Here is a 16,274-nt window from a genome sequence, read left to right on the forward strand (position 1 = left end):
AGGGCCGACCCTTCACTCGCCTGCGGGACCCTCGGCCTCCGGGGAAGGGGAAGTGCCAGGTGAGCAGCCTAGGTCCCGGGGGCTCGTCTAGGTGCCGGATGTGCATCTCTGATGGTCTGAAGGGACAGTCCAGGCGGGTCCGAAGTCTTGGGCCTGTATGATTTGTTAGGACCGGGGGAGGGGGAAGTGTGGGAATCCATGTGTGTGATTGTGACTTTATGTGATCGTGCGGCGTTGTGTGTGCGTATGTCATTGTGACTGACCATGCGCGCGAAACTCTGTGTGCAGGTGTGACTGTGGATATCCTCTCTGTGGTGTGTAATTGTAACAGTGTGCGGCTCCGACCCCGTAGTGGGACAAGTGATTGTGGTTACCCATACAAGTTTGTGCCGTGTGTGTTGGGGTGGGGAGTGTAGAGTGTGGTTGTGCTGCTATGACTGTGTTATCTGAGGGCTGCCTCTGATGGTGGTTTTATGAACGTTAGCAGTACTAAGTGTACTGGATGTCTATGACTGTGTAAGGATATGTGAGTGTGATCGCATAAGTTTTTGTGGCACTGTGTGTGCGGTTGGAGAGTGTCTGTAATTGTGCCAAGCTGACAGTGTGTGTGTCCCAGTGGTTGATATGTGAGATCAGGACAGATTTTGGTCTTGAGCAGCAGACTTTTCGCCTTCTGCAACCAGGAATGCTCAGGACAGCCTCCACTCCTCTGACCTCTCTCCATCCCTCCTTCCCATGGGTAGTAGGTGTGGGTCCAGAATAACCTCTTATCTAATCAGTCTGAGCCACAGAAAGACCTGGCATTTCATAATTCCTTTCTCCTTCCTCCAGCTCTGTCTTTCTCAGAGAGGTCCCCTGAGGAGAAAGGAATGGCTGTTGACCAAGCCCAATACAAGGTGCGCTGGGGTTTCCTTTTTGTTTTATAAGTACCCTGGTGCACATGTGCATGCTTTCATAGAGTATAAACATACCAATAGAGTTGCTAGGCCAGAAGATATGTCTGTATTTTCAAATTTCCTAGATAATGCTGGACCGATATGGTTGTATCTGTTAAATTCTTACTAGCAGTTTATAAGCATAGTCATCCTGTATTCTAATACTTGGTCAGTTGGTGTTTTAATTTTTGATGACTCATCAGATATAATGATATAACATGTGGTTTTAAAAGTGTAACATACATTATGGTGTGTTACATAGTAGTTTCACTGCCCTAAATATCTTCTGTGCCTTACCTATTCATCCCTCTTTGCTTCCTTCTTCCTAACCTCTGGCTACCATTGATCTTTTTACAGTCTCCATAGTTTTGCCTTTTCCAGAGTGTCATATAGTTGGCAGATGGAGCTTTTCATATTGACTTCTTTCACTTAGTATATGTCTTTTCATGATTCCATAGGCCACTTTCTTTCTTTCTTTTTTTTTTTTTTGGCTGAATAAAACGACATTGTCTAGATGTACCACAGTTTATTTAACCATTCACCTACTGAGGGACATCTTGTTTTTCTCAAGTTTTTGCAATTATGAATAAAGCTGCTATAAACATCTGTGCACAAGTTTTTGTGTGACATACTTTTTCAGTTCTTTGGGATAAATAGCAAGGTGCTTGCTGGATCGTATGGTAAGAATATGTTTGATTTTGTAAGAAGCTGCCAAACTGTCTTCCAGAGTGGCCATTCCATTTTGCATTCCCACCAGCAATGGATGACAGTTCCTGTTGTTTCACACCCTGGCCAGAATTGGTTGTCAGTGTCCTGGATTTTGGCCATTCTCATAGGTGTGTGGTGGAGGAGTCTTTTATTTAGACATTAAAATATATTTGTAAATTATAATAAATAGAGAATGTGATACTGGCAAAATAATAAACATCACTGAATGAAAGTAGAATCACAAATCCAAATGTATCCTCTATGATAAGGGTAGCATTTATTTTTTAATATTTATTTATTTGGCTGTGCAGGGTCTTAGTTGTTGCTCTTGGAATCTCAGATCTTCATTGCAACGTGCAGGATCTTTTAGTTGTGGCAAGTGGGATCCAGTTCCCTGACCAGAGATCAAACCCTGGCCCCTTGCATTGGGAGCTCAAAGTTAGCCACTGGACCACCAGGGACGTTCCAAGAGTAACATTTAAATCAGTATGGAAAATATATTCCATAGTCATCTGTTCTAAGGCTCATTTCCACCCCACCCCCCATTTTACATACATGAAATAAGGTTATGTCTTAAATAGTTCCTCCTTTCTTAGTAGCAATAAAATAATGGTGCATGTTAAGTCCCATGGAATACTATATTATTCATATATGATTTTGTTACATTTGGGTAGCCCTCTCTGGAGGAAAATGAAGTAGGATTATTAACTCATATCTTTTACTGAAGTAAAATTATAATTGATAATCTCATGCCATTGTCTTTTACCAAATAATACCAAAATAAAAATAATAATTGATTAAAGGCTTAAATGTAATGAAAGCATTACAATTGTAGAAAAAAGAAAATTTTTTTTGATATAAATATGTGTGAGTAAGAAAGCTCTTACCTGAGAACTAGAAGAGTTGACATTTTAACTTCTGTGTGGCTAATACACATAAGCAGGGGTTTTTGTTTTTTAAAATATTTATTTGGCTGTACTGGGTCTTAGTTGCAGCACTTGGAATCTTTGATCTTTAGTTGCAGCATGTGGGATCAAACGCTCCTGCACTGGGAGCACTGAGTCTTAGCCCCTGGACCACCAGGGAAGTCCCTGGTGGCTGTTTTTTAGAAAAAAACAGAGCTAGTGCATAAGGGAAGGAGTGCCTCATTGTGAATGTGAGCGTGGTTGTGTGTTGGGGGAAGTTGACCTTCTCAGGCTTGGCAAATGAGAATTGCTTACGGAAGTCTTTAGCCCTAATTGGGCTTCCCTAGTGATTGAGATGGTAAAGAATTCGCCTGCAATGCAGGAAACCTAAGTTCGATCCCTGGGTTGGGAAGATCCCCTGGAGAAGGGAATGGCAACCCCTTCCAGTATTCTTGCCGGAAAAATATCTCATGGACAGAGGAACCTGGTGGGCTACAGTCCATGGGGTCACAAAGAGTCGGAGCAACTGAGCAACTAACACTTTCACTTCACACTTAGTCCTAATTAGAATAAACTGTGTTCCTGGCCACAGCCTGGCCACAGGCACCATTTAGGTAAAGCTGGCTTAGGGACCTGAGGGCTACAGAGGAGGGGTCCACTCAGAGCAGGTCATAGCAGCTCTGTCTTGGGTTCAGAGCAACAGCAGGACTGAGATGGGGCAAGGTCTTACCTGGATCACTTGGCTGAGGCAGGAACCTGGGTTGCTTATACTGAAGGAGGAAACAGAGCTGGACTCCATCTTAGGCCAGGCTGCGAACATTAGGCTACACGCATGGTCACCCTCCCAATGGACTCTGAACTTTGTGCCCGGTGTCTATAGAAATGGCATACCAATGGAAAACCAGACCCCCGAATAAAAGAGCCTTAGGACTTGGACTTGGACTCTCCGTTTCCTAAAAGAATATGCTAATTATTTCTGTAACAGAACAAAGTGGTAACAATATGAAGGAGAGGAATTATGACTTTTTATTCCTTTGGATCAACTAGCTGGGATCCATCTTGCTACAGCAAAAGCCTGGGATTTCTGGAGTTGAGGAATGAGGGGGATTTATTCCAGACTCCCACTCACTAACTAGAGTTATTTCCTGAGACCAAGGGAAATGGAAGTAATTTTGCCTGGAGGGTCCAAAAGCTGTAAGGCCAGAATTGTCTCTAGATATTTGTTTGATTTCCCAGGCCTGCCTTCTCAGAACACTATCCTTTTTCAGGAGAACAGCCCCAAGGAGGACTGATCACCCTGTAATACTGAAAGCCATGGCCCAGGTAAGTTAGCTGAGGCTCCTTCTTACCTTCCTGACATTCAGTTCTTTCTAAGAAAAACAAACACAATTTTAAGGATATTTGAGCCCAATTTCTTACTTTGTAGGTAGCCCTTCCATCTCTTTCCTTTCTTTGCAATTTTTGTTGTTGTTAGAAAAGAAAAAAAAAAAAAAAGATTCATTTGTCTGCTATTTGGATTTTGCTGATTTTTTCTCTGGGGTATCATGTAAGTGTTTCCAGGGAATTAGTATGTAGGTCTTGATCAGATTCAGTTGGGGTTTTTTGGTCAGAAATATTTCCTAGGTGGTGATGTGTGATTCCATTAGGAGGTGTATTATTTCTGGTACTCTTTCCTTTTGTAATGTTAGCTACCAATGAGGATTATTGTCTAGATTCATTAATTCATTAGAGGTTGCAAAATGATATTTAAATTCTGTCATTCATTTTCCATAGATTAGGTAGCATACTGTGTTTAAAGTAAAATATCTCATCAACTCTTTGGTTACTAACATTTGTGAAATATTTCTTTTTGTTGCACAAATAATACATGTGTTTATTGTTTCAGGGATCAGTGGTGTTCAGTGATGTGTCTATAGACTTCTCTCAAGAGGAGTGGGAATTCCTGAACCCTGCTCAGAGGGACTTGTACAGAGATGTGATGTTGGAAAACTATAGCAATCTGGTGTCAATGGGTAAGGACATCTATACTGGTATTTTGAGTTCTCCCCTGGAATGTCTCTTTCTTCTGCAGTGACTTTCTCAGCTACTTTTCAAGTTACCAGCTGAATTTCTGCTCCCTGTTCTCAAATAAATGGTTTGAACTGAAATGGAAAGGAAGAGTGGGAAATGAGCAGCTCCTAGTTGGCTATGGCTGAGCCTCTTCTTTGTTTGACTGTTCCCACAGTAGCATCTCTTCCTTGATCATCAAGGGACTGGTATTACATTCGGGTCTGATTTACCCACAGCCTAACCATGTTCCATATCTTTTCTTGTGAGCAGGACTTTACATTCCCAAGCCTCAAGTTATTTCCTTATTGGAACAAGGGAAAGAGCCATGGATGATTGGCAGAGAGCTGACAAGAGGCCTGTGCTCAGGTAAGTGAGAAATGACTGGACCAAGGCAGGGAACTGTAGGTAATAACCCAGTTGATTCATGAAGAAACAGCACCCTTGAGATGTGGTCTTGGAAGCTCCCATCAAAACAGTAGGCCTGTGGGAAAAACTAACTCCTTTGAGCATGAGTTTACGAATGACCTGTTCCATTCCTTTCCTCACTTACTGCTGTTTCTGCTACTCTTTCTCCAATACCCTTCTTAATTTCAAGTAGAGAGTGCCCTTCATATCCCCTGCAAAGAAAACTCTTTTACCTGTACTTTTTTTGTTTCCTATTTTTGGGCCATGCCACATGGCATGAGGAATCTTAATCCCTGACCAGGGTTTGATCCCATGCCCCTTGCCATGGAAGCATGTTTTCTTAACCACTGGACCTCCAGGGAAGTCCCTACGTGTATTTTTTTAATTTTAATTAATTTACTTATTATTTTGGCTGTGCTGGGTCTTCACTGCTGTGTGCAGGCTTTCTCTTCATTGTAGTGCACAGGATTCCCATTGCGTGGGTTCTCTTGTTGGGAGCATGGACTCGAGGTGCGTGGGCCGCAGTAGTTGCAGCTCATGGGCTCAGTAGTTGCAATTCCTGGGCTCTGGAGCACAGGCTCGATGGTTATGGAGCACGGCACGGGCTTAGTTGTCCCTCAACATGTAGGATCTTCCTGGACCCATGATTGAACCCATGTCCCCTGTTTTGGCAGGTGGATTCTTAACTGCTGGACCATCAGGGAAGTCCTCCTACCTATATTTTAGATTCAGTTCCTTGCTAGGTTTTCTTCTTCTTCAGTTCAGTTCAGTCACTCAGTTGTGTCCCATTCTTCGAGACCCCATGAATCGCAGCACGCCAGGCCTCCCTGTCCATCACCAACTCTCGGAGTTCACTCAGACTTACGTCCATCAAGTCAGTGATGCCATCCAGCCATCTCATCCTCTGTCATCCCCTTCTCCTCCTGCCCCCAATCCCTCCCAGCATCAGTCTTTTCCAGTGAGTCAGCTCTTCACATGAGGTGGCCAAAGTACTGGAGTTTCAGCTTCATCATCATTCCCTCCAAAGAAATCCCAGGGCTGATCTCCTTCAGAATGGACTGGTTAGATCTCCTTGCAGTCCAAGGGACTCTCAAGAGTCTTCTCCAGCACCACAGTTCAAAAGCATCAATTCTTCGGCACTCAGCCTTCTTCACAGTCCAACTCTCACATCCATACATGACCACTGGAAAAACCATAGCCTTGACTAGACGGACCTTTGTTGGCAAAGTAATGTCTCTGTTTTTGAATATGCTATCTAGGTTGGTCATAACTTTCCTTCCAAGGAGTAAGCGTCTTTTAATTTCATGGCTGCAGTCACCATCTGCAGTGATTTTGGAGCCCAGAAAAATAAAGTCTGACACTGTTTCCACTGTTTCCCCATCTATTTCCCATGAAGTGATGGGACCAGATGCCATGATCTTAATTTTCTGAATGTTGAGCTTTAAGCCAACTTTTTCACTCTCCACTTTCACTTTCATCAAGAGGCTTTTTAGTTCCTCTTCACTTTCTGCCATAAAGGTGGTATCATCTGCATATCTGAGGTTATTGATATTTCTCCCGGAAATCTTGATTCCAGCTTGTGTTTCTTCCAGTCCAGCATTTCTCATGATGTACTCTGCATATAAGTTAAATAAGCAGGGTGATAATATACAGCCTTGACGTACTCCTTTTCCTATTTGGAACCAGTCTGTTGTTCCATGTCCAGTTCTAACTGTTGCTTCCTGACCTGCATACAGATTTCTCAAGAGGCAGGTCAGGTGGTCTGGTATTCCCGTTTCTTTCAGAATTTTCCACAGTTCATTGTGATCCACACAGTCAAAGGCTTTGGCATAGTCAGTAAAGCAGAAATAGATGTTTTTGTGGAACTCTCTTGCTTTTTCCATGATCCAGCAGATGTTGGCAATTTGATCTCTGGTTCCAACTAAATGTTTCCTGTTACCACTCCCAAATAGTATACCTGTGTGTGTGTGCACGTTTGTGCATGTCTGCACGCACCTGCCCCAGCTTCAAGTCCTAGTCTTCATTATAGCTGCCCGCCAATGACTGATTTTTTTTGTTTGTTGTGCATTTTTCCTTTATCTAATATTTTTTATTTCCTAATGTGTGCAAAGGAGTCTGCCATATGATGCATTTTCTAATTGTGTCAACTGTTAAAAACTTAGAGTCAAAAAGTAGTGCTAAACAAATGAACCTCTCTACAAAACAGAAACGGACTCACAAGACATAGAAAACAGACTCGTGGTTGCTAAGAGGTAGGAAGGTGGGGGAGGGAAGGACTGGGAGTTTGGGATTACCAGCTGTAAACCGTTAATATTACATATAGGATAGATAAACAACAAGGTCCTACTGTATAGCACAAGGAATATAGTCCTTATCCTGTGATAAACCATAGTGGGAAAAAAAATCTATGGGAAATCTAGTGGAAAAGAAACAATTTATGTGTATAATTGAGTCACTTGGCTGTATAGCAGAGATCATCACAACTTTGTAAATCAACTCTACTTCAAAAAAAAAAACATAAAATTTTTTAAAAAGTAGTGTTAAAATATATCCATAAATAACTTTCACGAAGTAGTGCCTGGTAAAAGAATCAGATGGTGGGGAGCTTAGCAGAAAGTCACAGGATAAATATTCAGAAATGGATTTAATCTATACTGAAATAGCAGTTAGAGCCTCACAAGTGATTGCAGTCACTGTCTAAAGAGACAATGTTGGGAAAAACAAAAAGGTCTTTGCCTAAATTGGGAATGAACGGGGCAGAGAAGAAGAGATTCGGTATAAAGTAGGAGAACCAAAAGAATACTTATGGAACAGTACTATGTACTAAGCTTTGGTTCAGATGCTGCGATTATAATATTGAACAAAGCATTTAAAATTCTGCTCTCCTGGAGCTTATATTCTAGGGGATGAGAGATAAAAAGTATATATATATATATGTGTGTGTGTGTGTGTGTGTGTATATATATGGCAGATGACAATAAATGCTATGAAGGAAGGTAGAGAAGGCCTTTTTAGAATTATTATTATTTTTCTTTAATAAATCTCTTTCTTACTTTCATGTATTTATTTGGCTGTGCTGGGTCTTAGTTGCAGTCCATGGGTTCTTCGATCTTTGTTGTGGCATCTTCTGGTTGTGGTGTGGAAATTCTTAGTTGCAGCATGTGGGATCTAGTTCCCTGATTGGGCCCCCTGCATTGGGAGCATAGAGTCTTAGCCACTGGACCACCAGGGAAGTCCTGAAAGGTCCTTCTGATGAGGAAGGAAGTGAGGGAACAAATAATGTAGATGTCTGGTAGAAGAGATTCAGGCAAAAGGATCAGGAAGAACGAAGTTCCTGAGTTAGGAGCTTTTTGGCTCCTGTCTTTGTGATTGGAACAGAATGAGCCAAGAGGGAATTATGTGAAAGGAAATTGGCAAAGTAGCAGGATGCATGTGTGTTTGTGTGCTCCGTGCTAGTGGGAGGAAGGGTGTATCTGCAGATAACTTGAGGTCTTATAGGCCTTGGTATGGGCTTTGAATTCTATTTTGTACTCAGTCACTCAGGCATGTCTGACTCTTTGCGATCCTCTGGACTGCCTGCCAGGCTCCTCTGGGATGTAAAGCCATTCCATTCTGAGTGAGGTAATTTGAACAGGGGAGTGACTTCATGTTTTTAAAGGATTCCTCTAACTCAAAGCTTGCTAATTTTGGATTCCTTTGGATAGAATTGAGGAAACTCATGAACTTGGATGAAAACAAAACAAAAAAATGCATCTTTATATCTAGTAATCTGTAATTGAAATTTAGCATGTCTTCCTATTATGATGTATGCAGCAAACCATGATAGTATTAGTAGTTCCTGTGACTTTGACATGAATAGAAATCACAGATATTTTCATATCATTTTACTGTTATTGTAGACATGCTGAAATATCATTTGTAGTCATCACTATTTCAGAATTACAGGCTCACTGCTAGGACTTACTACTTAATTTTACTTACTTATTTATGGCTGTGCTCCTTTCTTTAGTTGTGGTGAGTGGGGGCTGCTCTCTGTGGTGAGCAGGTTTCTCTTTGCGGTGGTTTCTCTTGTTATAGAGCACAAGTTTTAGGGCGCACCAGCTTCGGTAGTTCTGGCACACAGGCTTAGTTGCTCCTTGGCTTTTGGGATCTTTCCAGACCAGGGATGGAACCCATGTTCCCTGCATTGGCAGACAGATTCTTAACCACTAGACCACTAGGGACGTCCAGTCTTAGATATGTTCATAGAGAAGAAAACTCCAGGCAAAGGGAAGAACCCCTGTGCAGGCCCTTCTAAGAGGGGAAGGGTTGGTGTGTTTGAAGAACTAAAAGAAGTCAGTGTTGTCAACCCCAGGAGCAAGCAAAAGCAGAGTGTGACTTGAGATTGGAGAGACAAGTAGGAACTACATTATTCAGTCTTTGATGGACTTTGAGCAATGGAAGCCTGGGCCAAATGTCATTTTGGCCCTTGAATAGGTTAGAGAGTATGAGAACTTGTTGGGGATCTGGGTTAGGAGTCTACTTGAGTGGTCTGGGTTAGAGATGATTCTGGTTTGAAAGAGGGCATTGGCAGTGGAGATAAAAAAATTCTGAGGAGGTTAACTGGATGAAATTGCTGAAAGATCCTATGAAGGTAGGAGGAAAAGAATATACTGAAATGAATTCCCTGTTTCTGGCTTGAGATATTCTAATAGGCTCCATTTTGATGTCTTCAAACTGTTTAATTTGCCTAAAATATCCATTAGCTGTCATATACTGAACACTTTACTCAACAACATTTACTCTACTTTTCCCCATCCTCCTAGTAATTACAAATTAAGGATTAGCTCCCTTTTATAGAAGAAGAACTGGGGACTAAAAAGGTTAAATAATTGCCTTGGAACCTGTTGTGAGTAACTGTCAGTTTTGGGACTCAGTTCTCATTAGTCTGCTTCTGACTCCTGTCATCCTTCCATGGCAGTATCTTGCACTCTGTCTTATTATTATTTACAATCCTCATGTGAAACTCCTGAGAATTTTTTAAAAATTGAAGTACATCCGCTGGATCATCAAAAAAGCAAGAGAATTCCAGAAAAACATCTATTTCTGCTTTACTGACTATGCCAAAGCCTTTGACTGTGTGAATCACAATAAGCTGTGGAAAATTCTGAAAGAGATGGGAATACCAGACCACCTGACCTGCCTCTTGAGAAACCTATATGCAGGTCAGGAAGCAGCAGTTAGAACTGGACATGGAACAACAGACTGGTTCCAAATAGGAAATGGAGTACGTCAAGGCTGTATATTGTCACCCTGCTTATTTAACTTATATGCAGAGCACATCATGAGAAATGCTGGACTGGAAGAAGCAGAAGCTGGAATCAAGATTGCCAGGAGAAATATCAATAACCTCAGATATGCAGATGACACCACCCTTATGGCAGAAAGTGAAGAGAAACTAAAAAGCCTCTTGATGAAAGTGAAAGAGTAGAGTGGAAAAAATTGGCTGAAAGCTCAACATTCAGAAAACTGAGATCATGGCATCTGGTCCCATCACTTCATGGGAAATAGATGGGGAAACAGTGGAAACAGTGTCAGACTTTATTTTGGGGGGCTCCAAAATCACTGCAGATGGTGATTGCAGCCATGAAATTAAAAGACGCTTACTCCTTGGAAGGAAAGTTATGACCAACCTAGATAGCATATACAAAAGCAGAGACATTACTTTGCCAACAAAGGTCCGTCTAGTCAAGGCTATGGTTTTTCCAGTGGTCATGTATGGATGTGAGAGTTGGACTGTGAAGAAGGCTGAGTGCCGAAGAATTGATGCTTTTGAACTGTGGTGCTGGAGAAGACTCTTGAGAGTCCCTTGGACTGCAAGGAGATCCAACCAGTCCATCCTAAAAGAGATCAGTCCTGGGTGTTCATTGGAAGGACTGATGCTGAAGCTGAAACTCCAGTGCTTTGGCCACCTCATGCAAAGAGTTGACTCATTGGAAAAGATCCCAATACTGGGAGGGATTGGGGGCAGGAGGAGAAGGGGATGACATAGGATGAGATGACTGGATGGCATCACCAACTCAATGGACATGAGTTTGGGTAAACTCGAGGAGTTGGTGGTGGACAGGGAGGCCTGGTGTGCTGCGATTCACGGGGTTGCAAAGTGTCAGACATGACTGAGCGACTGAACTGAACTGAACTGATAGATGATTTACAATGTTGTGTTAGTTTCTGGTGTAGAGCAAAGTGATTCAGTTATACATATATATGTATATATACACATATTTTTATCAGATTCATTTTCATTATGGTTTATTGTAAGATATTAAATATAGTTCCCTGTACTGTATGGTGGGAACTTGTCGTTTATTTTACATATAATAGTGTGAATCTGCTATTCCCAAAATCCTGATTTATCTCTCTGACTTTTTCCCCTTTGGTAACCATAAGTTTGTTTTCTAGATCTGTAAGTTTCTGTTTTGTAAGTAAGTTCATTTGTATAATTTTTTTTTAGATTCCACATACAAGTGATATCATACAGTATTTGTCTTTCTCTGTGTGATTTACTTAGTATGATAATCTCTAGTCTGTCCATGTTGTTGCAGATGGCATCACTTCATTCTTTTTATGGTTGAGTAATATTCCAGTGTGTGTGGGTGTGTATGTGTATATATCACCTTTATCCATTCATCTGTTTATGGCCGTTTAGGTTGCTTCCATGTCTTGGCTGTTGTAAATAGTACTGCTGTGAACATTGAGATGTATGTATCTTTTTGAATTATAGTTTTCATCTTTTCTGAATATATGCTTAGGAATGAGATTGTTGGATCTATGGTATTAATAACTCTATTTTTAGTTCTTTAAGGAACCACCATACTATTCTCCATAGTGACAGTACCAATTTATGTTCCCACCAATAGTGTATAAGGGTTTTCTTTTTCCTACACCCTCTCTAGCATTTATTATTTGTAAATTTTGGATGATGGCCATTCTGACAGGTGTGAGGTGGTATCTTACTGTGGTTTTGATTTGCATTTCCCTGGTGATTAGGTTGAGCACTTTTCATATATCTATTGGCCATCTGAATGTCTTCTTTGGAGAAATATCTATTTAGATCTTCTGCCCATTGTTTGATTGGTTTTTTTGTTTGTTTGGTTGTTTGTTTGATATTGAGCTATATGAACTATCTGTATATTTTGGAAATTAAGCCCTTTTCAGTCGCATCACTTGCAAATATTTTCTCCCATTCTGTAGGTTGTCTCTTCATTTTGTGTATTGTTTCTTATGCTGTTGCACTGTGTCTTTTTTCTCTCTGTATGCCTTAAACTTCAGTGGCCTTCCCAGTCTCTGTGGTGGTATTAGTACATGAGCAAATCTCTCTCTTGTCCCAGGATCAGCATCACAAACTTTGAAGACAAATAGTATTTTCACTGAATCTCCAGCACAACATATTCTGAGTCTTCCCTATCTACTACTCACATCAAATTAGTTCACTACCTTAGACTTTGGGCTTCCCCGGTCCACAGTGGTAAAGAATCCACCTGCCAATGCCAGTGATGCAGGAGACACAGGTTAGATCTCTGGGTCGTGAATATCCCCTGGATGAGGGAATGGCAACCCACTCCAGCATTCCTGCCTGGGAAATCCCACGGACAGAGGAGCCTGGTGGGCCACAGTCCATGGGATCAAAAAGAGTTGAACACATCTGAGTGACTGAGCATGCATTCACTTTAGACTTATCTCAGGCTAGTCTCCCGTGTAGCTAACTCTCTGATCACTTTCAATATGTCCTCACATCCAATATGTCCTTTATTATGGACCCTATTCTTCTTTATACCCAGCTGAGTGAACTGCAGTTTACTTCTGACTCCCAACAACCCAGAGTCAGCATAAACCCCACAGGTTAACAGCCAAGATTGCTTTCACTCCTGACCCCAGCTGTAAGTCCCACCCACACTTCTGATCAACTGACTATAAATTCAGGTATTTCCATGCCCCCTTGCAGGCTCAATAATTTGCTAAAACAATTCAGAAGACTCAGGGAAGCACTATACTTACAACTGGAGTTTTACTGTAAAGGATATCAGATGAGTTGGTAGGCTTTGGATGCAGAGGTTCCACACCCTCTCCCTGTGAAGTCAAAGTGTGTCAGCCTCCTGGTGAAGCACCAACCAAAAAACGCCACTGAACTTTGGTGTTGAGTTTTTACTGGAGCTTAATTACATAATTATAGTTAAGCATAATTAATTGGCATAATTGATTAGGCCATCAGCCACTCAATCTCTGGCCTCCCTCTCTTTCCCAGGGGTTAAGTAGCTGAAAATCCCAGCCCTCTCATCATATGTTGGGTCTTTCTAGTGAACAGTCCCCATCCTAAATCTGGGGACCCACCATGAGTCACCTCATTAGCACAGTGAAAACACTGCTATCACTCAGTAAATTCAAAGGGTTTTTGAAGCTCTTTGTTAGGAACTAGGGACAAAAATCAAATTTATACTTTATTATACCAGAGAGCCCAAGAATCTTTCCCTGTATGCTTTGATTCCTCTTAGGAGACCTTTAACGGAGGTAAAAAAAAAAAAAATTAGCCACTTTGTATAATACATATTGTACGATGATATACTTTGTTTTTTACATATACATATAAGCTCATATAGATGTGTATACAACTAGTCATCTTTTATGCCTAAGCATTGTATATTTACCAACTTTTCCAAATGACTCTGGTCCACATCAATATTTGAGAATCACTGTGGTTTTCTATTTCCATAGATTCTGCCTGCTGCTTCCCACTTTACATCTCATTAATTTTGGGGTATTTCTTGTCCAGTTTTCAGATTCTACAGATACACTTGAAAATTCTATGTCATTTACTACCACATATTGTTTTTACTTTAATTTTTCCATTTCTTTTATAGAAATTTACCTTTTCACAGATGAGGTGGGAGAAGAATATTTACCTTTTATTTTCTTTCAGCTCTGGAATCAATGTGTGAAACCAAGTTATTATCGCTAAAGAAGGAAGTTTACGAAATAGAATCATGCCAGAGGGAAATGATGGGACTTAGAAAACATGGCTTTGAATACTCCAGTTTCAGAGATGTTTTGGAATATAGAAGTCACTTTGAAAAACAACTGGGATATCAAAATGGGCATTTCAGCCAAGAAATACTCACTCATGAGTACATGCCCACATTTGTTCAACAGACATTCTTTACTTTACATCAAATTAACAATGAAGAGAAACCGTATGAATGTAAGAAATGTGGAAAGGTCTTTAGTCAGAATTCACAATTTCTTCAACATCAGAGAATTCATATTGGCGAAAAATCTTATGAATGTAAAGAGTGTGGGAAATTCTTTAGCTGTGGCTCACATGTTACTCGACATCTGAAAATTCATACAGGTGAAAAACCCTTTGAATGTAAAGAATGTGGAAAGGCCTTCAGCTGTAGCTCATACCTTTCTCAGCATCAGAGAATTCATACGGGTAAGAAACCCTATGAATGTAAGGAATGTGGGAAGGCCTTTAGTTATTGCTCAAATCTTATTGACCATCAGAGAATTCACACTGGTGAAAAACCGTACGAATGTAAAGTATGTGGAAAAGCCTTTACTAAGAGCTCACAACTTTTTCAACATGTGAGAATTCATACAGGTGAGAAACCCTATGAATGCAAGGAATGTGGCAAAGCTTTCACTCAGAGCTCAAAGCTTGTACAGCATCAGAGAATTCATACAGGTGAGAAACCGTATGAGTGCAAAGAATGTGGCAAGGCCTTTAGTAGTGGCTCCGCACTTACTAATCATCAGAGAATTCACACGGGAGAGAAACCCTATGATTGTAAGGAATGTGGGAAGGCTTTTACTCAGAGCTCACAACTTCGTCAACATCAGAGAATTCATGCTGGTGAGAAACCTTTTGAATGTCTTGAATGTGGGAAGGCCTTTACTCAGAACTCACAGCTTTTTCAACATCAAAGAATTCATACAGATGAAAAACCATATGAATGTAATGAATGTGGAAAGGCCTTTAATAAATGCTCAAACCTTACTCGACATCTCAGAATTCATACTGGTGAAAAGCCCTATAACTGTAAGGAATGTGGAAAGGCATTTAGTAGTGGCTCAGATCTCATTCGTCATCAGGGAGTTCATACTGATGAATAATAAAAGTTAAAGCTCTTTTCACCTTCCTGATCTTTTAAACAAACAAAAAATTCAGGTTTGATAGTTAGCCTCTCTCACTATTTTTTGTTTATTTTATAAATATATATATATATATTTTAAAAATATATTTCTTAAAATATATTTAATCCAAATATATTTTACTCTAAGGAATTTGGATTCTAAATTGATATTTGTTTGTCTCCACCCCTCTACTCCCCCACCCCATCTTGTACTAATGTCACATCAACAGTTTTATCCTTTCCTACTGTTTTGTTCTACCTTGTTGGTGATATATTATATTCTTGTTTATATTTGCTTGAGTCTCAAGGCTATTCTTCTCTGATCTATATGTTTGTGCTTACACCAGTATCACACTGTTTAAACTGTGTGACTTTGTATTTTTTAATTCTTTGTAGAATTAATTATGATCTTGTTTTTGAAGTAAGTTTTAGTCCTTTTGTTTCATTTCACACATTTATATTTTCTTACTAGAAAACAGAATATCAGAAAACTAGAAACTAAAAAAGCCAGGATTAATTGTAATCATGCCATCTATAGATAATGACTTTCAATTGGTAGAGTAAATCCTACCAGACTTTGTTTTTAAAGAAAATGTAGTCATGGTACACATGTTGTACCTTTACCTGATTTTATAATATAGTCAAAAATATGATTGGTATTTCAGTATATAGAGATTTTTATTATTTTTATTGATATATTTAATGACATTTTTAATGACCTTATTATTCATGTTATGGTTGCATCTAATTATTTTTGGTTATAAAATCTTCCTTGATTAATATGACCCAAAGTTTATCTTTGGATGTTTTGGCCTTTTCCTTTTAAAACATCTGCTTTAGTTGGTGAAATTATCTATATTTTGTCCTTGTAAACTGTCTTATTCCTTTCACCAAGCCTAACCCCAATCTCATATGAGAAAGGTAATTAACCACCATTATCAATATTATTTATCTTTCCAGATTTTTTTTAACTTTTTACTTATATATGTTAGTGACATTTTCTTTTTTATGTATTAGTAAATATAATCATGGTGTATGTGTTGGTTTGTTGTATGATTCAATGAATTAATAAATATTCAGAACTTTTCCTATCATGTGGCAAA

General features: G+C 40.0%; 1 protein-coding gene across 1 annotated transcript; it reads left to right on the forward strand.

The window, feature by feature from the left end:
• ZNF383 (zinc finger protein 383) lies at positions 1 to 16,274 on the forward strand. The gene is made up of 6 exons (XM_024978717.2): positions 1 to 59; positions 832 to 896; positions 3,817 to 3,871; positions 4,434 to 4,560; positions 4,868 to 4,963; positions 13,959 to 16,274. Exons 3-6 carry the CDS (start codon positions 3,863 to 3,865, stop codon positions 15,149 to 15,151), a joined length of 1,425 nt encoding a protein of 474 aa, XP_024834485.1. The 5' UTR covers positions 1 to 59; positions 832 to 896; positions 3,817 to 3,862; the 3' UTR covers positions 15,152 to 16,274.

This window comes from Bos taurus, chromosome 18, assembly GCF_002263795.3.
Source record: "Bos taurus isolate L1 Dominette 01449 registration number 42190680 breed Hereford chromosome 18, ARS-UCD2.0, whole genome shotgun sequence".
Taxonomy (NCBI): domain Eukaryota; kingdom Metazoa; phylum Chordata; class Mammalia; order Artiodactyla; family Bovidae; genus Bos; species Bos taurus.

Coding starts and splice junctions, on each gene's coding strand:
- ZNF383 (XM_024978717.2), top strand. Junction 4,561..4,867: donor TAGCAATCTGGTGTCAATGG/GTAAGGACATCT, acceptor TCTTGTGAGCAG/GACTTTACATTCCCAAGCCT. Junction 4,964..13,958: donor GACAAGAGGCCTGTGCTCAG/GTAAGTGAGAAA, acceptor ATTTTCTTTCAG/CTCTGGAATCAATGTGTGAA.